The 26,470-nt window shown below is 40.1% G+C and overlaps 1 protein-coding gene across 2 annotated transcripts in view; it reads left to right on the top strand.

Annotated features, from left to right (window-relative positions):
- The window catches only part of Slc9a4 (solute carrier family 9 member A4), a 57,293-nt gene extending 32,503 nt beyond the window's left edge, over window positions 1-24,790 (top strand). For both annotated transcript variants that reach the window (XM_015504960.2, XM_048810472.1), the window contains 6 exons: window positions 2,515-2,585; window positions 4,442-4,603; window positions 10,809-10,905; window positions 15,987-16,118; window positions 16,853-16,940; window positions 21,824-24,790. In XM_015504960.2, coding sequence (XP_015360446.1) covers window positions 2,515-2,585; window positions 4,442-4,603; window positions 10,809-10,905; window positions 15,987-16,118; window positions 16,853-16,940; window positions 21,824-22,179 — 906 coding nt within the window. In that variant the 3' untranslated portion in view covers window positions 22,180-24,790. The remainder of the gene's footprint in view (window positions 1-2,514; window positions 2,586-4,441; window positions 4,604-10,808; window positions 10,906-15,986; window positions 16,119-16,852; window positions 16,941-21,823) is intronic.
- Window positions 24,791-26,470: the final 1,680 nt, after the last annotated feature.

The raw sequence follows: 26,470 nt of genomic DNA, 5'->3' as shown, positions 1-26,470 counted from the left end.
CCTACCACATTCTTCTCTCTTGTCTCTCAAAGATTTATATTTGTTCCACCTGCAAAATATATTCAATCTATCCTAGTATCATTGAAATCTAAATCCACCAAAGCATCAACTCCAAGTCCATATCTCATCTAAATTTCATCAGTTCAAATGTCCCAGATATCATCATCTCAATCATCTACATCAGGGACTCTTGGTAGAATCCATTTTAAGGCACAATTTCACTTCTCATCCTATAAAAGTCAGGAAACTAGTTATCTGTTTCCTAATTATACTGCAAGGACAGTTGCTAGATAACAGGTATTGACACTCCCTTTCAATAAGTGGGGAAATGGAAGTGAAAATGAACTCATGGATCCCAAGCGAATTGCAAAGTCCTTCTGGGAAAGTTCTATTTGGTTTCAAGGCCTGGAAATAATGTCCTTAGATTCTTTCTTTTACCCTCTAGTGCTCACTCTACCCTCTGATCCATACTTCCTGTATGTAAAAGGTAGCATGCCTTCCAAGCTGAGTGGTTTTATTGGCCAGTTTCTTTCTTGCTTGTAAAATTGCGGGGTCCAACCGTCTTCTTTCATTCTACCCCCTTCTCTCTCCCTTTCATTTCAAGATGGCGGTGTTTCCTCAAGGTCCAACAGAAAAGCAGACCCAGTAGAAGAAATATAAAGAGATTTGTTCAAGGAATTGGTTTAGACTCTTGTAGAAAGAGGTTAGCAAGTCCCAAATCCATAGGACAGACCAAGAAGGGAAGGCTGAAACTTTGTGGCATGACTTAAAGCTTTTATCCACAGCACACTTTCTCATTTGGGAAGGCTCAACTGTGTTGTGAAAACCTCTCAACTGACCAAATCCAGCCACTGAAATCATCTCAGATTATCTCCCTTGCTTAAAGACAACTGGTTACGAACTTTAATCATATCTACAGAATCACAACAATATCTAGATTTGTTTTTGGTTGAATAATTGGGGACTTGATTAGTCAATTTGATTCCTTAGAAGAACTATTATAGTGACTAATGTTCAAAATTGTCTTACTTCTAAAATCATTGTTCCACAGGAATATGGGGTCCTTTTTCTTTTTCTTTTTTCTTTTTTTAAAAAATCTTTTAATGGTGAAAGTACAAAGATTACAAATGTAGTCTGGGGGCAGATTTTGAGGGAACTCTATCCAGGCAAAGGTGAGTATGAAGTTCAGTCTGATTTCTACCTGTTTGAGTTCAACACAATACACATAGAATAACATTCTGTATGGCTCCCTGGAATAGAATTGAGAATTAATGTAGGGAAGATGCACACATACAGAGATAGATGTCAGCTCGTTTATGAAAGAATATTCTGAAATCATTTTTTTGATTGTTGTGCCCACGGGGCAATGGATGTGCCCAGTAGTGATTGGGGGCACTTGGTATATTTGCTGTTCAGAAATGCAAGCTTTCAGGGGATAATTGAGCCAAATAACTACTACAATTCTATCTTTGACGGTTCACAATTTTAATGGGGGAGAAATAAATGAAATCTTCCTAAATCAGCTTTGAGTTTCATAGCAAAAGATACTTGAGGAACTAGAGTAATTTAAATTTCAGGAAATGCAGCCAAATTTTTCAAGATCATTTGAAAATATTTAAAGGGATAGAGAGTGTTTTGAAATATGTAGTGCCATAACATAACTGTATACTTTTTTTTTTTGTCTCTATCTTTATCTACTTGGATTCATTACTTTGAGAAACAAGGCAATACAACCTAAATATGTAGAACCTGGATATATCATTTCTTTACCAGTTTTTACTCTTTTTCTCAAAAAATTATAATTATCCACAGGCAGTTTGTCAATTAAGTATTTAAAGAATAATTTAGAATCTTAATTTTTTTTCAAAAGGAAAAGGTCAGAAATTAGTATAGACTCCAGTGATTCATAATTTAAATTATTTAGAGATTAATTTGTAGTTATTTTAAGCTTGCATTTCTCCTAAATTCTGTAAACAGTTGTGGATGAAATGAATGTAGTATAATTGCCTCGAATGTTGAAGTGTAAATACATAGATTAAAAAAAATGGGAAATATAGGTAAGTTGTCTCATTATATGTTATCACAATAGATTATCTGAAGAACTGTATTTTGAGAAACTACATAAATTGGATACAGGCATGTTCTTGTTTTGGCAATGGAATTAAAAGTAACAGTTAATTATTAGACTTTGCATCCATATATTTTCAGTAATGAAAAACTTCCCAGATCATTCTAGGTAAATATTCAAAGCCAATGCCAGCAAATGCCTCTTTTCATTGCGTACTATGTGACTTATCAAGGAGCTTATCTAGAGAGTCTTTCAATCATGAAACTAATTTGACATAATATGAAAGGCATGGCATATTTTAGTTACATGAATAGAGAGGAAGAAAGGGGGTAGGCTTCCGGAAATTCAAGCCTCCCCGACTTTCAAATGTGTATCAGCTTTCCCTGTGTGTCTTTTAGAGTTTGCATTTCACCAGGAGTGATTTTCTTCTGTCTTGGTTTTGGCAGCTGATGGATCACTTGAAGGCTGGAATTGAAGATGTGTGTGGGCACTGGAGCCACTACCAAGTCAGAGACAAGTAAGGCACGCAGGGTTTCTGCACGTAACAAAGCATGCTTATGGCATTCCTGGGAACTTTCAAAGAGGACCAGGAAGCTAAAGGTCCCAGGAGCCATACCATGCAAGAAGCCCTTGGAAATCCCAGACATGTCATGCCTAGAGGCTCTAGTGGAAGAGGCCGTAAACCTGGTTTAGGTTGCATCAGAGAGAACTAGTACTATGAGTGGAAATTAGAAAAGTCATGTTTAAGTTTAAAACAAGGACAAGATCCCCCAGGATAAAAGCAGCCGAAGCATGGAATGACTGGCTTCATGAGACTGTGAAGGGAGTTTGGTGAACCATTAGGGATCCTGGGGCAGAGATTCCTCTGTGGTGGTGGACATCTCAATGGAAGATCTTTCAGGGTCCCTCCTACATAATGATTCTTAAAAAACGCCAAAGTCCCTCTCCTCTGCCATACCTCACACTTACGATCTCATTCTTTTTCTGGAGATTTAGTCAGAAGAAGAAATAGCGCGGCTATAGATGAGGGCTGTAAGCTGTGAGTCGTTGGTGGCTAAAGCCGTGAGCATGGGTGAGATTATTTTAAGCATGTAAAGAGGGGATGCTGATGGAAGACAGACTGAGGACTCCTGATTACCTGGGGTTGGTAAGGAAAAGAAAGGAGGTGGCCAAGGAGGCTGGAAGGGAAGCAGGAGCGAGCTAGGATGTGGGGAGCACCAAGGAACCGCTTAGCATATCAAGAGTCACAGAGGCCGGTGGGGTGGGGCCACAGTAGCCCCTGGAGTTGAATGGTACAAGGTCAAGGTGGGCTCAGCAAGAAGAATGTCAGACAAGTCGTGAAAGTTGGGGTGAATGTCACTCTAGAGTGTCGTGGTCACTTTCCTTTCAGGGGGAGCTGATCACAGTGGACTGAAGAATTAACAGGAACTGTGGCCTTTTATGAAAAAGGGCAGAAAACTGTATGGTCAGGGTGGAGACCCAGTTGGAGCCAGAGTAGCCGTGGTCTGAGCCAAACAGATCCCCAAGTTTAGGAAGTCAGATCGCCACACCTGGAGGGGACTTAACTGATGCCTCCCAGATCAGGAAACCAATCCCCAGACAATAAGCCAGCAGCTGGGGCAGATATGCTCCCCTCTAAAAAAAAAACAAAAAAAAAAACATAAAGCAGCAGAAAAACTACTCTCTGAATGTGAATTGATGGGAAATGTTGAAAATTTCAACTCCAAACAAATGGGCCACTCCAAGGGCGCCACAGGCACTCAGAGTGGGCTGGACAGAGGTTATTAACAATAGTCAGCAGCCATCAGTCTCTAGCCATCTCAGAGTCTCCATCATTCAGACTGTTTGGACATATGTGGGATTTTTTTTCTCCCCCTTAATTGTCAAGATTCAAAATTATCTGCAACATAATAGGGCAAAACTTCTATAACTACAGGGACATTTACCCTTACTGGGTTCTGGCTGAATAGGGCAGCATTACTGTAAGCGCAGCAGCTGCTCTTAGGAGCTATTAGAATGGAACACTTGTTCAAAAGCCTCAGCCCCCGCATTTCTTCTCTTACAATTGATGCTGAGCTGGGCTGGGCCTCTCCCTCTCCTCTTATGCACACTTTTTGCCCTGATTATGGCTTGTCCTTTTCTTTTTGTTTAGTTGATTTTTCAATGTATTCAGGGCAGTCAGCCATTCTTTCTTTATTTAAAAAATGCAGAAGTACTATGAATGTAAAAAAAAAAAAAAAAGTGTTCAAATTCTATGAATTCCAGGCACTGATGTTTTTCAGAATGAAGTTAAATAGTAGTTTAAGAAAAAAATGTGTACTCAGAAAACACATGGAGATTAAAGATTCCAAAATGTTGTTTTTCATTTTTTAGGTTCAAAAAGTTTGATCATAGATATTTACGGAAAATCCTAATCCGAAAGAACCAGCCAAAATCAAGCATCGTTTCTTTGTACAAGAAGCTGGAAATGAAACAAGCTATTGAGATGGTAGAGACTGGGATTCTGAGTTCTACAGCTTTTTCCATATCCAATCAGTAAGACATATCTGTTTTTTTTTTTGATCCAGACTTTCATTGTCCAAATTCCAGGGAGCACTAACTCATGGTTCCCTTTAGAGGTAATACTGGAGGGAAGAGGCGAAAAGATGAGTGTGTTAGTCAGCTTTCTGTTACTGTAACAAATGCCTGAGATAATTTGCTTATAAAGAGAAAATGTTTTGGAGGTTTCAGTCCATGAATGATTGACTAAATTCCTTTTGGGCCTGTGGTGAAATGGACCATTATGGCAGCAGTATATGGCCAAATGGTTTATCTCATGGCAGAGACTTAAAAGAGAAGAAGAGGTAGTAGTTGGGGTTCTAGGATCTCCTTCAAAGCCAGGACCCCAAAGGCCTGAACACCTCACTTCTTAAAGGTTGCAAACCTCTTAATAGCACCATAGTCTATAGATGAAGCCTTTAACACATGGTCTTTTGGGACACTGACCCAAACCACAGCAGTGAGGACGAATCATACAAAACTAAGACTGAAACCTTGGCATGTTGTGGCTTAGTCCAAGGTCAATATATATATATCACTTTGTTTTTGAGAAAAATTACTTTCTAGCAAAAATTGCCTCCTTAGGGGCTGGGATTGTGTAGAGCACTTGCTTAGCACGTGCTAGGCCCTGGGTTCGATCTTCATCACCACATAAAAATAAATAAATAAAATAAAGGTATTGTGTCCAACTACAATTGAAAAATAAATATTAAAAAAAATTGCCCCCTTATACAATATCTTCCTTTGGGAGGGAGCAAGTACATTTATAGAATGGCAGCGTGTGGTATAAGATTTTCTCTTTTTTCCTCTTGACTAGCAGTCTCTATTCTTTAAACCCCATTCATCTGAACCCGCCCTTCTTACCACTGTGTTTTTTCTCCTTCCCATAATTCATTTATCTACCTCTCTTATGTGAGGAGAGACATGTTACCTCTCTGAGATGCTAACCTGGGCTTGGGGATGTATGTATTAGCTTTGTGTCACTACAGTGAAATACCGGACCCAGGCTATTTATGGAGTAAAGAGAGGTTAGTCTTGGCTCACAGCTTGGGAAGTTCAAGTCCTAGGTCTGGTGGCTGCATTAGTTTGGGCCTCTGGTGACAGTAGCATACCACAGCAAGGGTACATGTAAAAGCGAGTGCTCACGTCGCAAACCAATGAACAGAGAAAAGAAGAAACTGGGGTCTCACAAACCCCTTTGAGGTCACACCCTCAATAACCTAAAAACCTCTAACTAGACTCTGCGTTTTGAAAGTCCTCAGGGCTCTCCCTTTATCAACACCCTGGCCTTCGGGTGACATTCATCCAAGCCACAAAGGGTTGAGTGGTGGTAGCAAAGAGGGTGCTGGTCAGTTGACTGTTTAAAGAGAAAGCTGCATTGGCAGTTGTGTCTAAGGCAAAGGTCATTGTGAGACTGTGAGACTAGCTTGGAGCAGGAGCAGATCACTGGCTGGCTTCCTGACAAAAAAGGACCGTAGGCGGCTGAGGTGGAGGCGGTGTGGGCAGAGGTGGTACCTGCGTATAATTCCATCATTACAGGATGATTTTTTTGAAACAAGGTGTTTCTCTTGGACCATGTGCTAACCAATTGTCCCAACAGCTGGCTAGACATTTTTAAAATCGGCTTTACCTCTCTGATATTTAATGAGAGTTCCTTCAATGTCACAAGAATTAATTCACCTCCTGAAGATGTTCAGTTTTCTTCCAAGGAATGACTTATGAATTGGGAAAATTGATCACTTTATATATTTAGGGAAAGGGACACTAACCCCTCTATCCTGTCTTCAGCAGATAAAAACACTTGATCATGAGCTCACTGACATTCTCACATTAGAAAAGCAAGTTGAGAGAAAAGCTAAAAATAGTTAGCCACAAAACTGTCACTGATGCTTGAGTGTGATTTCTCAGACAACACCTTCCTCCCTAACCTGCTAATGAATCAGAAACACCATTTCCTTCATAATGTGGCCTGAGAAAAATCTAAACTAGATTCCCTGAGGATAGCAGTATAAACAGAAAGCTTTCTGCCTTAGTGAGATTGTTTTTGTGGCTTGTTTGTTTTTGTGGGTGCTTCTCATTGCACGGCTTTAAGGAAGCTTCTGATACCAAAAGGGGAAAGTGCTGACAAATATTTACTGGCAAAGCTGGACTGGGCCCGAGTGGAACCGGAAGCAACAGGAAAAAATCAGGAATGCTGATCCTGTTTTCATTAAAAATGTTGATACTTTATTCATTAAAGATTTTTTTCCTGCATTTTCTACAATATTGCATTCAAACCTTACTTAATGATTATTTACCCCTTACACTTGGTACCTTAGCTCCAGTGCTGCTTATTAGGCACCTATTGCGTATCATGCATGGTAAAAGAAGACTTAGACTCTGCTGTTGTGGACACTATCCTCTAGCAGAGTCATGACATTCATTTTTTCCAAAAACTGTGCAATGTGCAATCATCAATGATAGGGAGCTATGCTAGTATGTGAGAGGAGAGGTGAGCGTGCTGGCCTCCTGGCATGTAACCTGCTCACTGAAGGATGAACTGGAGTTAATGCAGGGGTAGGGGAGGGCTGGACAGCTCCAGGCAGTTAGACCATTAGCAACTTCCTCTATTGCTTTGCTCTCCATTTATATGAGCACTTGGTCTAGGAATGTAGGGGCACTTATCTCAAATGAAAATCAGTCTGTCATGTGCTAAAATGTATTTTGAATCTCTATATTACGTTGGCCATAAGCAACTGCCCCACATTCAAGGGGATTTTAAACCAACTTTATTTAGAGTCGCCTCCCAATCCATTTCCCCCGATTCAATTAATTCTTCAGATATTGATTCCAGATTAGAAAGGGAATCTTACAGGTAAGAAATGTTTTTCTAGTACTATATCCCCAACTAGCTAATTAACTGAGGTGAGAGAGGGGATTTTTTAAAAGCTGATATCTAATACAGGTTTAGATTTAAATTGCATTTATTTGATCTCATCAGAAATCTGTAGGACATCAAGCAAAAAGGAACTTCCCTCCTGAGATCAAAGCGGCTAATTTCTTCATAAACAAACCTTCAAACAATAATAGGAAAAAGAAGTGTGTACTCAGCTCGCTTTTTAGTAATCTGTATGAGATGATAACAACAAAATGCTCATATATTTTTTTCTTTAGAAGTTTAAGCAATTGTTCTACAAAAGGTTGAGATTTCGAAATTCTGTGACCTTCAGGAGAATGTTACCACCAGGGTTGTCCACAGGACAGTTCAGATGACACTGATTCTATGAAACCACATTGCTGCTACGTTGTTCAAATATCAAACCTACTCTATGGAATAGGCAGAATGCATACTTTCATTATTATTTCATTATTATTTTACTCATGAGTGATAAGCTATTTGAAATTCTTAGAGGACAAGAAGCTCCAAATGATTAAAAATGTTGAAGCTTTAGAAATATCTTGATTAATATCATAGGGGCATTAAAATATTTATAAATTTATTGCCATAACAAGACTGCAACTATACGGCCTCATCGTATTATATTTTAGAACTCCCAAGTAATTTTAACGTGTCATCTGTTTTTAAAGCATAAAATAGTTCCACTGTAATTGAAGAACTTTTTAAACTGATCCCACTTTGAAAGAGTGCACCATTTCTGAATTCTTGTGGCAATTCTGGGATATAGATTCTGATGTGATATTTCACTCCCAGAATTGAAAGTGATATTACAGGGAGTGAAGTCATCTTCTCATCCATGCTTCGTTTATTCTAAATGCTAGTCATCTAGGTGGTCTCAATAAAAAGACTCAAAAAAAAAAAAAAAACTGAAGGTAGCCTGGTGCACAGAGTAGCTGATGGTGTGTGTGTTGGCTTCCAGCCACACTCTTCCCATGGAATTCAGGGCTACACTATTAAAAGTTCATGTATTTTTCTAAACAAACAGGATATAATATTTGATCTTTGGGAATTCATATTGGGGAATGGATATAAAATCTTCTAGATTCCAGTTGAATTAAAGCTACCTTTTATATTACAATGGCATTTGAGAAAAAAAGAGTTAGTTGGGCTGGGGAGGTAACTAAGTGGTAAAGTACTTGGTAGGGCATGCATGAGGTCCTTGGTTCAATCCCCGGTGACAGACACACACACACACACACACACACACACACACACACACACACGAAAGTGAAACTTGCATTCAAATACATCTGGATGGAGGTTTTCCTAGTTTGATTTTAGGAACCATGAAATTACCACAGAACTTTTATTTAAGGTGACGGGGATTTCCTTTATGGACAATAAGTGAATTTTCCAGGGTCAAGAGTCTTAGAGTTTGTCATTTGAATCTTTTGACCCAGACATCTTTGTCCACTCGGTTTTTCTAAGGATTGTGTCTTTCCTGTGCTTGTGATGTGAACATCTCAGGAATAATTTTATTAACAAAGTGTCCAAAAAAAAAAAAAAACCTCCAGGCATCACCCCACTCAAGTTGGCCACACCTCCATTTGCCACTGCGGCTTCTCATTGTGGAGTCCAGGAGAGGCCCTACCTTTGAGACACCCTAACTACTCATTCCAGCCCACAGCCTGAATGAGCTTAATTAAGTCTGTTCCTTCCCAAAGTGGCCAATTACACAGCGGGGAAAATGCCAGCATAACTCTATTGCTGTATCAAGTTTCACTTTATCATTTCCTTTATCATTGTTTTTTTTTTCCTATTTGTCTGTTTTATTGTGAACGTAGAAAATGGAACTGTTTGGCTAGCTGGTGTTTCTGTTTAGCCATATGTTACACCCACCATAATGAAGGAATGTGTTCAGATTATGAGGGTGTGTGAGTGTACCTAATTCAAACTAAATTTTATTTGAAGGACATTTACACAGTAGGGTTCAAATGCCCTGATAATAATGTTTAGATCACCAAGGCTGGTAACGGAATATCAATAGAGGTAACATTTGCAGCTTTAGATTTCGCCCTGTCTTAGGATAGGGAACCTCTGATTTCAATAATTCTGTAGAAAGGGCATTAGTCAATGTACAGAAAGGATGGCTAAATAAAATCCTGGCATGAGGTGATGTCTGGTATCCAAGTCCTTTAAAATCTCCTTCCAATTGCATGTTACATTTTAAATATCCTTAAAATTTATGACCACATAGATACTAATTTGGGGGGGAAAATGCCTAACTATGGCCTGTATTGGAACTAATCATTACTCATCTCTATGATCAATTAACCTAGAAACATATGAAAGCAGATATTAAAGCCATCAGTGCCCTTACGTATTTACTATAGCGGCAGCTAGAAATAGCAAACATGGAGTCAAGTAACAATTAGGGTTCATAGAAAGATAGGAAGGAAGGTGGAGATATTAAAAGGAAGTCGTAGCTTGTTCTTTCTTTTGCTTGCTTGCTTCCTTCCTTCAATAAATACATACTACTCACGTAATAAAAAGTTTTGAAAAAATTACTGCCAGTAGATTGTAATCAAATACACTTGTCACATGTGGATTCTTCCCATAGCAATGTTGTGACTTGAAATCCCCAGAGGACAATTGCTCATTGACTGCTAACCTGGGCATAACCTGGATTTTAAACTCTTTCGGGGGTTCATAGTGCCCAGTGTCTCAAAGCAGACTGACCTTCATGGTGTGAAGAGTTTGATTCCCTTTGTTAAATGCGATTCTAGTTTTCTTTATTTTAACCAAAATAAAAATCTCTGAAGGTCCGATTCTAAGATAAATGTATCACCCTTGCAGCTTTAATATTTCTTAGGTCAGTGCTACTCAGAATATGTCATGTGGATGGTGTGGGTCTGTGAAATGTTTGTCACCCTGTCCATAATGAGATTAAATACAGAACTAACAAAGAGTCAAACTTTGAGTCATTTTATAAAACATTTGTATTGCATTTTATGGTATCCTTTTCTATTAATTGATTTTTATTGTATGTTACAAACATGTTAATTTGTAACAGAGTGGCAGGGGAAAAATTACTTGGTTGTCACCTTAAATCGACATAAGAGCTCTGAGGAATTCTTTTTTGAAGCTTCAAGACTCATATTCTGACATTTCAAATCAATTCATTAATACCAATAAAAAAAAACTTATGTATAAAGGGGTTCTGAAACTTAGGGTCATCAATCGTATGGGGCACCCTGGTGTTTATGTGGTATCTCTTGCCAAGATTTGAGAATAATGTTCCTCTTTCTCTAATGATGTTTCCAGGGCCCAGAGGATACAAGGAATTAAAAGACTTTCCCCTGAAGATGTGGAGTCCATGAGGGACATCCTGACTCGCAACATGTACCAAGTTCGACAAAGGGTGTGTATGAGTCATCTGCCTCATTGCTGTTGCCTGTCCTGGGAACCATGCCTTCAGGAACCTGCTCTTGTTCGCATGTCCTCTCTAAAGCAGCCACTTAGAACAAGTTCTCTCTGCTCAGTCTGGAGAACAGAAAGTTAATTGTCATGTTTCTGCTACAAAGTTGGCACCTGTAGCATAAAAAGAAATGCAAACCCAGTTGCTGTCTCTAGGGGTCAGGCTGCCCCAGCCTTGCAGCCTGGAGTTTTCCAGAACCATCAGGTCTCCCTGTCCTCCAAGGGCAGATAAGCAGTCAATCTCATCCACCACACCAAAGACAGATGGCACCAGGGCACTGAAGATAGCAGAGCTGCCTCAGTGGTTTCAGCTACAATAAAAGAAAGTCGAAGTCATTTAGAATATTGAAACAATAATGCTGAAGACCAGAAAAAAAAAAAAAGCAAGAAAGGTCTTAAGCATCTTATTTTTCAGTTTTGGAAATAGGTATGGAATCCGTAGTAGATGTCAGTCGCTAGACCAATGTACATGCAAGAATATTTCTGAGGGCAATGAATGAGGCAGTCCTAAGAACTTTTGGCTGAATTAAATGACAGATATACTGACATCATCCATTTAAGAGTTATTTTACTTTATTTTCAAAATCTGAAGACTTAATCGTCCATCCTGATTCTTGGGTACGATCGTAATAACCACATATGTCCATTGTGAGGGCCTTCGTCTTTCTTTATAGATGATGATCTTAATTGAATAAAAAAAATCATGAAATCAAAGCTCTTCATTTCAAGTAGAAGGCACAGAAATTAGTGAAGTTGATGGTCTGACTTATGAAAGGTCCCAAAACCAATCCAAGTTCAGAGCTTAGGTCCTCTGACCTCCTGCCCAATACTCTTTCCATGACATCAGACTTACAATCCAGTAAAAGTGAAGGTCTTCTGGCCTCCTGTCCATGGTGAGGGGGCTGTGTCAGTGAAAGGCTGCAGCCCAGCTGAGGGAATGTAGGTCACCATCAAGAGAGCTGCTTGAATTTCACTGCCTTCAGATCTTTCCAAGTGAAACTGTTTCAGTAAGAAAATCGCATCCTGCCTTAGATCAATAGATAAGAACTTCCTCCTAGTGAGAGCCAAAGGGTGTATATAAGCACCACCAGGTACCTGGTGCCCAGCTTTCCCCCCATGTTGATGAAGCGATAGAGAAATGGATGTGGAGATCCTGAATTCCAACCCATGCTAAACAGTTTCACCACCCATCCTCTTCACTTGGGGCAGGATCCCAGGTAGACCCCTTCCTTCTTTTTTAAAATTTCCTCCTCCATCTGGCCTCCGGAGTTCTCCCTTTTAATTGAAGTGGCATCTTTCTTCCTTATTTCCCCCAATTTGAGTACACTGACTGCTTTTCACCTACAGGATTTAGACATGAGCACCATGGGAATCCAGTGAGGAAAACATAATTGATCAACAGGGAGGTGACAGCTAGGAGATTCCTTTTGGCCTTCTCTTTCAGTACTTTGGTGAGTGAGGCTCACCAATCCCACCCCTTCTTGGCTTTCCTTTCTAACTCCAGCTTTACCAGGGTCATGAGAATCTTCTCTTCTACATGGTTTATTATTATTATTATTATTATTATTTTGTTCTCTTGAAGGGAAAAATCATCATAGAAATGTAACCCAGGACAACTATACTTTGTCTAGTAGGAAATCTACATTTTTGCTGAGGGATATAAAGAATATGTAGAAGCCCTCTGAGGTCCTCCAGGCTGGGTAATAGGTCCAGGCCTGGTGACGGGAGTGTTCCTCACTGTCCAAGTCTTGGAAGAGTCTGTCCTGGGAGTTAGGAGTCATTTGGGGGCAGCTCCAGAATGAGTGCAGGATTTCACTCTAGGTGATCGTCATACACGGTTGATATGGGCTGTATCTCCAGCCAACACCTGTTTGAAGTCTGTCCCTCTGGCACATTCAGGATGGAATCTACATGAGCAGGGAAGTGGAGGGACCTCTGGAAATTCCCAGTGGGACCACCACACAGGAAGCTCTCAGGAATGCAAGGGAATGGAATTTGAAAAACACTTCTTCCAAATATCTGAGAGAAGAACCTCCTTAGACCTAAGGACAGGTCAAAGGTTGATCTGCAGTTCCTGGGGTGGCCTATGGGGTCAGGTTACTTTCAGAGTTTCTGCATATTTTTTTAAAGGATCACAGCAATTCGTTCAATTTCTGTTCTGTACGGCAAATAGTTTAGACACATCTGTATTGGGCCAGGCATTAGGAACACTGAACTGAATAAGACAGAGCTCTTTCTCTCATTTAGGACTCAAGGTTTAATGGGAAATTTAGGACTTTAACCAGTTACCATCAGCTTCACAAGAGGGCAGAAATGGAGGGAGAAGAAGGAAAAAACTGGCATGTATATTATATGCATAGAAATTCTGTGATCCCTGCAGAAGACCAAATAGACAAGGCTCATGGTTGGTGAGGCAAAATGGAAGAGCCAATGTTCAAATGTTGAAGTGCAGCCTCCTCCTAGGTCTGGGCATAGGAATTCCTAGTAGGAACATATGTATACATTCAGGTTTGTATGACTTTAACATTGATGGAAAATTATAAAACTTTGTCTCAACATTCTGGAGTTTTAATGTTTAAATACTTTTTCTGTTAGTGTCCATATCATTCATTGTGTTTTATATTTCAGTGTATAAAATGCTCTTAGGTTAAGGTCTGTCCTTAAAGGTGATGGCTAAGAATCCATATTTTCAATTGTCATCACAATTCAATATTTTGGCCAAATTCTTGTTAGATTAGTTAGCTTATCCAAAGTGGCTGATAAAGAGTGTCTATGGGGAGAGGAGCAAAGTCAACTTTTCCCCTTGCTCCTTTGGCCTTCAATTTGTACCTTGCCTTGTGGAAATCCTTACAGATAATCATCTATTTTGTGAGGTTTCATCCAGTTAATATATAATCAAAACCACAAGTCTACTCAACTGGCTGCATATCCACTAACACACAAATAAGAAACTGAAAACCAATAGAACGCACAGGGACACTGTCGCCAAACTCTGCCCACTAGGGACACCATTTTCTGTTTTGGCAGGAAACTTGACTATGTCTGGATGAATTGAGGGCCCACTATAAACCCATGCATTAAGTTCGAATGAGGCTTAATCCCTTTTGTACATTTTGGATAAAAACCAACAGAAATGGAGGTATCAGTATTTTCTTTCTGCACCCCGTGTATCACCTGGTGGTACCCTTGTGTGGGTACACCCCACCTAAGGGACACAAGGTCTGCAGGATCAAGCCTCCGCTCCTTGAGAGGTTCTTGGTGGCCTGTCCCACCCCTGTGACCTCTGCAGTCTCGTCTCTCACTACCCTTGGAGTGATGCACTTGATTCTCATGGTTACAAACCATTTCCTTCTCTTTTCCAGTAACCCCCCTATTTCTCCCTCCAAGTCTGTTCATGGCCCTTGTCATACATAGGCCCTGTACTTGTTCTTTCTGGAACTTCCTCCTAGGATAACACTCTCTCATCTTTCAATGCATGCCCTAGAGCAATGAACCTGTCACATCCAAGCCTCATCAAGCACCTATTGCCTGTACTCTACGAATCCCAGGTGATCCCAACCATGTGTCACTTACACAGGCACATAGAATTATATCCTTGTTAACTCGATTCCTCCAGAGACTGGAAGCCTTATAAAGCCCAGGATCCTAGTCCTTATTTACATTTTGATACAAGAGATTGAACCCAGGGGTGCTTAACCACTGAACCACATCCCCAGCCACAACCTTTTTTTTTTTTTGTTTTTAAATTATGAGATAGCATTTTGCCAAGTTGCTTAGGGCCTTGCTAAGTTGCTGAGACTGGCTTTGAACTTGCAGGCCTACTGCCTTATCCTCCCTAGCTGCTGGGATTACAGGCGTGCACTACCATATCCGGCTTCCAATTCATTGGTAAAAGGCTATGCCTTCTGTGTCATCTGGATGATAGAATGTCTGCTCTATTGCAGTTGAATTGATTATTCCTTTAGAGATAACACTTGCAGTCCCAATTCCATCATGCAGCAGGACTTTGTGGTTTATCAGTGCACACAGTATGTCACCGACTAGCCCCCCCAAAAGTGGTCATGCACTGATGAACCTCAAGGTAGCAGCAAGGGAGAAAAGGAGTCTCAGCTGTGAGTATTGCAAACATCTGTTTAAGCACCAATGTTGGCCTCTGATCCATGACAAATATTTCCTGGTCTTGGGTAAGAACAAGGAAGAAATTTATCATGAAGATAAATTAACTGAATTTGAAGGACTGTGCTTTATCTTTTTTGGTTGTTGTTGTTGTTTTTTTTTTTTTATATATATATAAAGTTTTGAAATATGCAAAGTGCTCCTTATATTAACTAATAATATATATATTAGTTATAGGTGAACACAATATCTTATTTTTATTTTTATGTGGTGCAGAGGATCAAACCCAGTGCCTCACGCATGCGAGGCGAGCGCTCTCCCTCTGAGCCACAACTTCAGCCCTGTTCTTTATCTTAGAGTATGTCTTTCCTACTAATTTTGGTTAAAAGATCTCTTCCTTCCTGAATTTATGATAATAGTGATTGGTAGAAATTATTCGATTTTGGGGGGTATTTTTCCATAATTGGCAAATTTTTTTAAAAATAGCAACCTTCTAGAAATTTCTAAAGTAGTACTTATATCTTTCTTATCTATGAAATTCAAATGCCTACGAACCACTGGCCCATCACAATAACATAAAATAAAATTAAAATATGCACACACATGCCCACACAACCTGAGAAAGAGAAAGCATGCATGGGGCAGCCAGGTCTGAGGGTACCTCAGGTTAGAACAGCTGAGAAAGGCTTGGATGCAGCCTAAGCTCTGCCCCCAAGGACAGTAGCCACAGGTTACAGATTTTTCTCAGGGCCCAGGCTTGCTTACCTGCAAGGGAAGCAATTCTCGGCCAAGCTTCTCTGTGCCTACCTGCTCTACCTGTCTCAGGTGTGTGATGTGTCCGTGGCCTCCTGGGGCCGGAAATTGCACTGGAGAAGTTCTTACCTATTGGATTTTCCATTCTCTCTGCAGACCCCATCCTACAACAAATACAACCTCAAACCCCAAACAAGCGAGAAGCAGGCTAAAGAGATTCTCATCCGACGTCAGAACACCTTGAGAGAAAGCATGAGGAAAGGTCACAGCCTGCCCTGGGCAAAGCCGGTGCGTGGGGACATTCCTTCAGTCTGCACATGTTAATCAACTCCTCAGTTGAGCCACCATTGATACTGAAACTAACCTTGCTGCCAGGGAGGGACACCAAGCAACCTCTGCTTTCTGTCCAGGTGACCGGAGGCACCTGCCCATGAGGTTTATGGGAGTGAACTGCCCTCCACAGGAGGTCAGTGACTGCCACATGGACCCTGTGCTGAGGGTCTAGACTCAGGCCCCACAAAGGCCAGATACTGAGCATGCCAGGGGTCCTCTTTGGACCAGAGCCTCTGGCCCTCCCAGGAGGACACAGGGAAGAGTTTGTTCTTGCTGAGACCCTGGGGCCTAATCGTCACATCCCCATTGCACCTAAGACCACATCAGACAATCTTTTTAGGATTTCTGGGTGGAATTGAGACTAAAATAGACCCTAATCTCAGTGGGGTTGATGGAAATAAGATTCAGAGGTTCACAGCAGTCAGTTATATGACAAAAAGGAACATATTTTAATCTGAAGTTTTGAAATATGCAAAGTGCTCCTTATATTAAAAAGTGGAGTGATTACTATAATACTATTTATACATAGAGAAGATGGAAGTTCTCTGCTTTCTTCAAACAAAAGTGACTGAAAGCCAGTAATGTAACCCAGGTGCTGCAGTGTGGGTCTGTCCTCTGCTTTATTGGCTATAGGAAGGTCTTAATTGCAAAAGCTCATTCCACTTTTTATTTCTACTTGTTACCCACAGGCTGGCACCAAAAACATCCGCTACCTCTCGGTTCCCTACAGCAATCTGCAGCCACCAGAGAGGGACACAAGAGCTCCTGAGTCCTCAGGTAACATGCATGTGTGGCCACTTTCTTTTCCTGTAGAGAGTCAGTTGGTAAATACAATGGGATTTGCAGACCAGGAAGCAAAATCATGAATATTATGAAGGTACCTATGGGACAAGAAGAAAACTTGCTTTATAGATAAAATTCATAATTTGTTTATGGATACTGAAATTTAAATTTTACTTCATTTTTTTATTTGTTATGAACAATTATCTTTGTTTCTTTTTTTTCCGGCCATTTAAAAATTTGGCGATGATTTATAGCTCATGGTTCCCACAGAAGGAGACAGCAGACCAGATATAGACCCAGGGTAGTTGACCTCTGTTTTAAAGAAACATAAAAGGTGCATTTTACTGAAGTTGTGGGCTTCACCCACAATTTAAATATGAGCAGAATTCTTCAAAGTTGCTTAATCTTTACTGAAATAACTTAAAATTTACTGATTAAAGGTTTCTCTTAAGTGGAATTCTTAGAATTATTGAAGCTACTTATTATTCTAACGAAAGCCAAGTTGCTATTTAAAATGTGAATAAAATGGTTTTCTATTAGTAAAAGGAGACATACGATATATACCATATGCTATATTATGTATGTTGATTTTCCTAAAATATTAAGCCTTAAAATCATATTGGTACATGAATCTGTAACAACAAATCCCATCATATGTACAACTATAATGTATCAATAAAAAATGTAGAAAAAGAAAAATCATATTGGAAATCAAGTAAACTAAGTTTGCAGGATTGTAGAATTACATCTTTAAGAAGTAAATGCAATTATTATTTAAAGTGATAAATTCTCTAATTTAAAGAGATGCTTCTTGTAAAATCAAAGTCAAGCAGTAGAGAAAATGCATAGTGAGGAAAGTTAAAAGCACTTGAAACCCTAACACCCAGATATAAGTGCCATAACCAATTTGTTTGGCATTCTTCCATTATTCTCTCTATGCCACCCTGACCCCTAGATCAACCCTATCTGATTTTAAAAAAATTTACAAGAACACAGCATCACATTATACATAAAATCAAATATTAGTCATGCTTTGATATGTCATAAATTGTTGGTTTATTCAACAGTATTGGAGACAGATTTCCATGTCAATAGCTATGAATCTAGTACTCATTTTAATGACTAAATAATAGTTATTAGAAGCATTACAGCTTATTCAGTTAATTTCTAATTAGTAATCAGTTAAGATATTTCTAATTTTTAATAACTAATAAGCACTGATATATTATAAGCACTTTATATCACTTGTGATTGACTTTTACATACATAACCAAATAGTTCCTTGCTGTAAGTAAAATTTTGAGGTCAAAAATCAAATACATTTAAATTTTTTTGTGTTATTTTATTTTTGATTGACACATTACAATTACAATTGTACATTACATACATTACCTAAACAATCATCCCAAACGATTATATCACTAATCACAACAGTCTGTGAGAATGGTCTTTTCAAAACACCTTTATCATCACTGAGATGTGTCAAATTTGTGAGTAATGTACATCTGGAAGGGTAAATTTTATACGGTCTATTTAATTTTCATATGAATCTCTGATCTTCAGCGAGGTTAAATATCTTCCATATTTTTGGAGATGACTGCCTTTCTTTTTTTTTAAAGAGAGAGAGAATTTTTTTAATATTTATTTTTTAGTTTTCAGTGGACACACATCTTTATTTTTTATTTTTATGTGGTGCTGAGGATGGAACCCAGCACCCTGTGCATGCCAGGCAAGCGTGTTACCGCTTGAGCCACATCCCCAGCCCATGACTGCCTTTCTTTGGGGAAATTTTCTGTGTCTGCCTTTGTTCATTTTTTCCCCCTTTGGTTGCTGATTTTTTTAACCCTTTGTCCCATTGTCCCAGATTTTAGAATACCTAGAAAAACTTAGTATCATTAAAAATATGTCACACAGTTATATAATAATAATATTTTTATAAGAATATTAATTAAAATAATAACATATCTATGCTTTCTATTATGATCTTCAATCTATTTGACTGCACCTTTGCAAATTGTGTTGAAATAGTCACAGAATTATAAAACTTGGGATTGATGGGGTTAAATGAAGTTGAAGAACTCTCTAAAAAAACGGATACAGAAAATTAAGAAATGATTCCTGCATTTTTTCCCATTGAGAACATTAATAGCTTATTTTTTCCCATTTAAGCTTCAATCATCTGAAATTGATTTTGTGTGAGGACTAAGGTAGAGATGAACTTCCGATCGCTTCAAGGGCTGTGCTTCTATCCCAGCACCACATTTCCTCCAAGATAACATGTGGCCTTTGTTTTACCGAAGTCATGAACCCTGCAGGGAGCTTTGGGCACTCAATTCTGTTTCACTGATCTGGTTTTCTATTCCCAGACTACACTCTAGTAACTAGTATTATTTGATATTATCAAAGGGCTATCCCACAAACAAAGGGTAGCAAAAAACCAAAACAAACAAACAAACAAAAAACCCATAAAAACCAAAAGAGCACCAAATATAGAGTGTTTAATAGATTGACTTTAAAATAACTTCATGGTGCAAATAACCCAGTGCTATTTTTGTAATTTGTTTAAATAGAAAATAAAAAAGTCTTACAGTTATTTCTTATGCGATGAACATCAATGTCACATGCTCTAGTAGCAGAGACGACTACAAAGCAGACTTAAATTTTAAATAAGCATTACAAAAAAAAAGTAGAAAGGTACAGAAATATTATACTTTGCAAAACAGTGTTTTTTTATTAGTTTTATTATAGTTTTTTTATTAGTTTTTTTATAGTTTTTATTCCAGAAGTCATGGGTTATATGACATTTGGAAATATATTTATATTATTCCCTAGATTAATAGGTCAGAGGATCCTGTCCTGTCAATAGATGCCTCCAGGAAATGGCATCTACTCAATTTCAGTAAAGACCATCAAATGTCTGGAAATTTTATACAGGGCTGTCTTAGCCTATTTTCTTTTACTATAACACAACACCTGAGACTAGATAATTTATAAAGGAAAGAGATTTATTTAGCTTATGGTACTAGAGGCAAGGAAGTCCAAGATCACGTACGTGGCCTCTAGTAAGTTCCTCATCGTGTATCATAACATGGTGGATGACATCATATGGGGGCAGTGCCTGTGAGAATGTGGCATCACATGGTGAGCAGACACATGCAGAAGAGAGGGAGGGGACAAAGGAGCTGTCTCACTTTATAACAATTTGCTTTTCAGAGAACTAATCCTGTCTTCTGAAAAAGATGTGAATACCACCTAAATTCTTGACCCCCTCCACACTGTCACATTGAGAATTCAGCATCAACACAAGCTTTAGTGGGGACAAACCACATTCAAACTATTAGCAAGGTCCTATATGAAGAAAAAATACAATTCAATTTCTTCACTGTTGTTTGTACTCAGTAAAGAAGAAGGTAATATCGGCAGCACCCACCTGCAAAAGTTCTGCCTGGAAGTGAAGTCAGGCAGGCACAGAGAGGGTACACACGTGAACAGGCACATAGAGCTGTTAGAACAGGGCTTGGAACCAACTAGGTGTGTACAAAAAAATTAGGCCTTAGTGCTACTATTGAGGAGCATTAAGGAAGACTCCACCTGGTTAGAGACAGGTGTTCCTGGAAGAAAGCCAACACCTCAAAATGCCAGTTTTTTAATGAATTAACATAGACGTGGAATGAAATCTTAGTCCCAGTGAGTTTTCTTTTCTCCCATGTACTCAGGTGGTTCTAAGTGTCGTCATCTAATTGAGATTGGCCAAACTAGAAATCTGAGAAGTAGCGAAGTGGGATTGTGTTATCAGTTATACTTCATAAGTTTTTAATAATTACAATGACAATCAAGGGGAGACGGAGGTCATCCTCAGTGGGCAGCTAGGCATGGTTGACCACTGGAATCCACTCTTCTCTCCAAATGTGCAGTCTTTCTGCAGCAGGAAGAGGTCAGGAAACAACCTGAGGCCCTCTAGGGAGACCTCAGCGCTGACTGTCCCCTAGGAGGCCGTCCCTGCACCAGGGAGCCTGAGACTCAGGGAGTATTTTCCGTCCTAGCCCTTCCCGTGCCCTCTAGCATCAGGATATCCCTTGCTCTGATGTCTGGGAGCTCCAAGCTGACGTGGGGGGCTCCACTCACTCTCCTAAGGTCCATTTGCCTTGGGGCTCACTGGGATTTCTAAGAAGAGAGGTCTCACCTTGAAAGCCCTGGCATGTCCTGAGGCTGCTGAAAACTCCTATGAACCTGTGAACCAGGGAATGTGGAAAACCTCTGGAGATGAATGGTGGTGATGATTATGCAAAAATATGATTACTCTTGATGCTGTTGTGCCGTACACAAAAATGGTTATTCTAAATGATTAAAATGGCTAATTTTTTGTTATGTATATATTACCACAAATTTATTTTGGGGAGGGTCCTGGGGATGGAACCCAGGGGCACCCAACCACCAAGCCATATCCCCAGCCTTTATTTTTTTTTTTTTAATTTTTTAATACCTTTATTTTATTTATTTATTTTTATGTGGTGCTGAGGATCAAACCCAGGGCCTCGCACTTGCTAGGCAAGCACTGTACCACTGAGCGCTGAGCCACAATCCCAGCCCCTCCTTTAAAATTTTTATTAATTTTATTTATTTTTATTTAGAGACAGGGTCTCACTGAGTTGCTTAGGGCCTCACTAAACAGCTGAGGCTGGCTTTGAGCTTGCAGTCCTCCTGCCTCAGCCTCAGGAGCTGCTGGGATTACAGGCATGCGCCACCACGCCTGGTGATTTTCTTCTGTTGTTTTTAAATAAGGAGCGCAAGTGGGGTTGCCCTGAGTTTTTGTCATCTGGATGCGAAGTCTTAACTCTGATCAAGTCTTCTACCTCCTCCTCCTGACATTTTCCTAGATGACCATGGGAGTGGCTCAGAATTCCCACCCATCACTTTCAGCGCACCCTCTGGGACAGGGATGCTCCAGGAAAGGCGACGGACACAAGAAAGGATCCCGATGAGGAACTTACACAGAGGAGGGAGGGCATTGCGCTTTGGTCACGAAGGGAACGGCAGCCAGGAAGAGCTCACGGGCAGAGGCAGGAGGGCAGTCTTAAGGCCCAGGCCTCTGTTCCATGCCGTCGATGAGGAATATGAATCTGGAGAGGAGGCAGAGGGTCCGGCCTCAGCTGCTGGATCCAGATGGACAGCCGAGCCAGGACACAACCGGGGACACCACGAGTCCCAAAGTCCTTTGCTCCAAAGAAAATAGTTCTACAGTTCCCAAGGTCACTTCTGTGATGTTCAAGGCCATCTTCCTTTTACTGTGAAGGGGTTTTCAGATTTCAGAAGACAGCTAATGAGTTTTTTTTTTTTTTTTTTAAGCTATTGGACCCATGTCTATAGGAAGCAGAAGATTTTTTTATAGGACTGGGAGCAAACCTGAAAGCTGAGCCACATCTTTGGCCAATGTCCGTTGCAGATGAATTTGTTGAGAGTGATAGAGATCCATTACCCAGGGATTGGTCTCTAAGAATTTCCTAAGGGCATTCTATCAAGACTACTTGATCTATGTTCTATATTGAGATGTAAGTGTGATTGGTCAGTAATCTAGTTAACTATATGCACGTGTAACTTATAATCAAAGTAGAACTAAGGGGGCTTTTGAAGCCACCTGGCTCAATCCCTGAGTTTACAAGTAAGGACACCTTGACCAAGGTCCCATAATGAGTTGTCCTTTCTCCCACGTGAAGGGATTCTGTTTTGATTTTGATATTCAATATACAATAATTACATTTCAAAGGAGAGGTAAAATTTGTTATAATGTTGATGTACTTATTCGGTAATAGTGATAGGTAAGATATGCACATTAACCTTTGAATAATGGATATGTCTATTTTATAATTAGAATATTGATTTAAAACAAAGATTAGAAACACAATGGCTGCAAACAGTTTAATAACAATGACATGAATAACAGGTATTTATTAGGAATACATTGGTGGGGTGTGATATTTTGCTCTAGAGTTTGGAATTGTTCTTCAATTTAACTTGACCTTGACCTTGATCTTGACCTTGAGTCTCTTACTTCAGCTCACCAATTTTACCAGACTACTTTGTCTTTCCTCCTTGCTTCCTCTTCCTTTCTCCTTCCCTCTTTTCTGTTTGGCCACTTGTATTTAGGAAGCACTTTAAAGTTTTAAATAATGTGCCAAATTACCAGTGTGTGACAGTCAACTCAATATCCTCCCACCATTACTGTCTTTGCCAACTGATTTAATCCTACACATCAGTAGGATTAAATGCTCCCAGATCCCTAGACTTTCTTTGGGCCCATAACCCCTAGGTGCCCTCTGTTCCTTTGTATATGTCAATAGAATATACATTATCTGTGAATTATGTTTGTACAGATACATGAATAATACTTATTATGGTGGCCCATGGCTCAGTGGTCAAGGGAGCATAGTTTCTTCATGTTAACTTTATCCATTTATCAGCTGTGACTTCTATTTCTTGGCGTTTTTTCTCTTACCAGTTATGGGTGTCTCCAACATGGTAGATGACTACACGGGGTACTAATGATCACACTGCAGAACTGGGAAGGGTCTTAGAAAAGGTGTCGTCAAGCGATCTTATTTTCCAGATGTGGAAAATGAGACCCTGAGATGTTACATGTTGGCAGTTAAAGGTCTGCTTTCCCTAGAAAGGGAAAGGTCTTGTCGTCCAAGATGACCTATAGACACCTGTTCTCAACCAAGGACACAAGACATCACCCCAGATTTACTTTTGTGAGTGACTCCCCCAGGTTCCTGCTGCAGTGGTAGAAATAGCAATTAAGCCTGTTTGTCTTTCCTCTGAATCTGAAATATAATGCTGCTTCTCAGTTATCAAAATGTGCTGATTTGAATCAGAAATGCACACTATCAAATGATAGTAATCAGTACAAAGAGATAGAAGGACAAATAAAACTCAGGGATCTTTGTGCTTTTCTTTTTGTTTAAACAAACAAGCAATCAAAGCAACAAGAAAATTAAAAAAAAAAAAAAGCTTATTCTTCATGAGATAACAACAGTGAGTCAATATCCTTAAACTACAGATGGAGCTAGAGGCAGAGAAGAGTCATCAGATTCTCCTTTGCAAAGCTGCATGTAGAAAACTGATTCTTGGGAGGGGGAGAGCGTCTCTGTCCTCATACTGGATCCACTCATGTAACAACAGAAATTTAAGGGCCCATTTCCCAGAGCAGCCAGTGAGGCCCAAGGATTAGTGAATGCATCACACTCTCTTGAATTTCTCTCAGATATAGGTGCCATTAAGAAGAGGGGTGGTGGGATGAAAGAGGAGATTTAATTGGTAAAAGCTTTTGGAAAAACTCCCTTTAGGAGCCAAGAATCACCTTCCATAGGCAGAAGGCAGACTGAGACTGAAGAAAAAGGCAGACCGTCCAGGCTGGTAGACAAAGACTTAGGGAGAAACTTACATTTGGTATATAAGTAGTCTGGAGAGTAGCAAGATAAGGAAGATCTCTGCACATGAAATGCACACTTGCCTCGCTTTTATTCTGTAGAATAGTTCCTCCCTTGATAAGGCAGACAGTGCCCAATTCTATACGGACTGTTTAGTTCTGTACATATATAGATAGGATAGTTTAATCTATAAAATAGGCCAAGTAAGAAATGAACAATAATGATAAATAGAACAATTATAATAATGTATTGTAAAAAAAATAGTTATCCGAAACCTATGAATTGCTTATTTCTGTAATTTTCCACACAATGTGTTTGGAGCACAGTTGAATGCAGGTGCCTGAGACTCTGGAATTGAGGGCAGGAAGACCACTGTACCATGAAAGGTAAAAGTAAACGTGAAAAAGGAAAAAGTCATCCATGGTCACATTCTTCATCTGTTTACCGTCTACTTTAAGGGGTTGGCTGGGATCCTGGCACCTGGCTAATGTTCCTAAGGAGAAGTTGTTTGGGGCAGCAGCAGTTATCTGGATCCTCTGGTCACTGTAGGCTCTAAATCAGCAATCAAGTAACCAGACTACCTTTGAACAACAGAAACCACAATGAGCTCTTTCCCTGAGGCCGTTTGTATCTACAGCCTGGCTGGCTACCTCAACTGTCCCATCCTGGGAAGTGGCTCTGAAGCTTCTGCATCAATCTATAGGCCCCAGTGATGCTGGTGGCTCTGTCAGGCTTGGAGACCTCAGGGGAAAATGGCCTCCTTGTCTGGACAGTTCATTATTGTTTCAAAGTAGTTTGATCTCATCTCTCTCCACACTGCTAATGACAGGTGCCCGAGGAAGGCGCTTGGTTTCACAGGATGCATTTTCCCAACAGATCCAGGGCAGTGCAGCAAAAGGACTTCCCCTTGTGTGTTGAGGAAGGCCCGTTCTTATTCCCTACTCACCTCGTGGAGGGAATGAAATTGCATAAGGGTTCCCACCCTGGGCCTGGTTTCTTCCCCCACCCCACCCCCATACAGTCCACATTCCCTGCAAGGGGCTGCAAAAATATTGCCCTTTTATTTCCAATCTCGAAAGATCAGGTGCACAACACCAAAAATCATGTCTCTCGATGAGGTTTTGTTTGGTTTGGCTTGTAACTTTCCAAAACCTATTCATATTGTTAGCCTGGAAGGCCTTGGGTTTCACTGGGTTCTACAGTGGGGCAGAGTGCCATTGCTTTTTGTTGATCTTGTACAGCAGACTTCACCTTGAAGGTTTTCCACTTTTTCTGGTGTTAGGGATCCAGTAACTGTTCTTATTCATCCTCCTCAAATCTGATGTGGTGCCTTGGGCACTCCTCCTGTCGCAGATCCACCTGCTAAAGGAGAAACTTTGACCATTGAAGGGAATTTGCTGTGGTAGAGTGGAGGGTGAGAGTCCAGACGTGCTTCTGCACCTCTCTCCTGAAAGTGTCTACTTCAAATCTGTCTTCTTAAGGGTCCTGAGAGCTAGGGATGGAATTACCACCTGAATTCTGTGATAATGACCCTCCTCTATGAAGCGACAACCAAGGCAGGTGCATAGGAGGAGCTCAAGTCCTCAGTTGAGCTCCTTGGCTTCAGCCTACAGGGAAGTCCCAGAACACTTCTTTCCTACCTACTCGGGTACTTGCTGCCATTGGGCAAAGTAAGTATCATCTCTAAGCTGAAATGTGCCAGTTGATAAAATAAGGTAATGATTATATCTACCTCCTGGAATGATTATGAGGATTAAATGAGATGATCTGTAATTTTTTTTAGATTAGTGTTTATTTCAAAGCAAGAGTTTGATCACTTTGGTTATAACTGTGTAAGCTAAAGAGCTATTGATTTCATGGCATGCGGAATTGTACATAGCCCAGGGCGGTGGCACGTACCTGTGTTTGGGGCAGCAGCAGTTATCCCAGTGGCATGGGAGGCTGAGGCAAGAGGATTGCACATTCAAGGTCAGCCTTGAAACTCTGCAAGACCCTGTTTCAAAATTAAAAACATTAAAAGTTAGGGATGTGGCTCAGTGGGTAAGTGCCCCTAGTACCAAAAAAACAATCCCTAGTACCCCTCCACCCCCCCCCCCC

The sequence above is a fragment of the Marmota marmota genome, unplaced genomic scaffold (genome assembly GCF_001458135.2).
Source record: "Marmota marmota marmota unplaced genomic scaffold, marMar, whole genome shotgun sequence".
Classification (NCBI taxonomy): Eukaryota; Metazoa; Chordata; class Mammalia; order Rodentia; family Sciuridae; genus Marmota; species Marmota marmota.
Note: the sequence above shows the minus strand (reverse complement) of the source record. Positions and strands in the feature narration are given on the sequence as shown.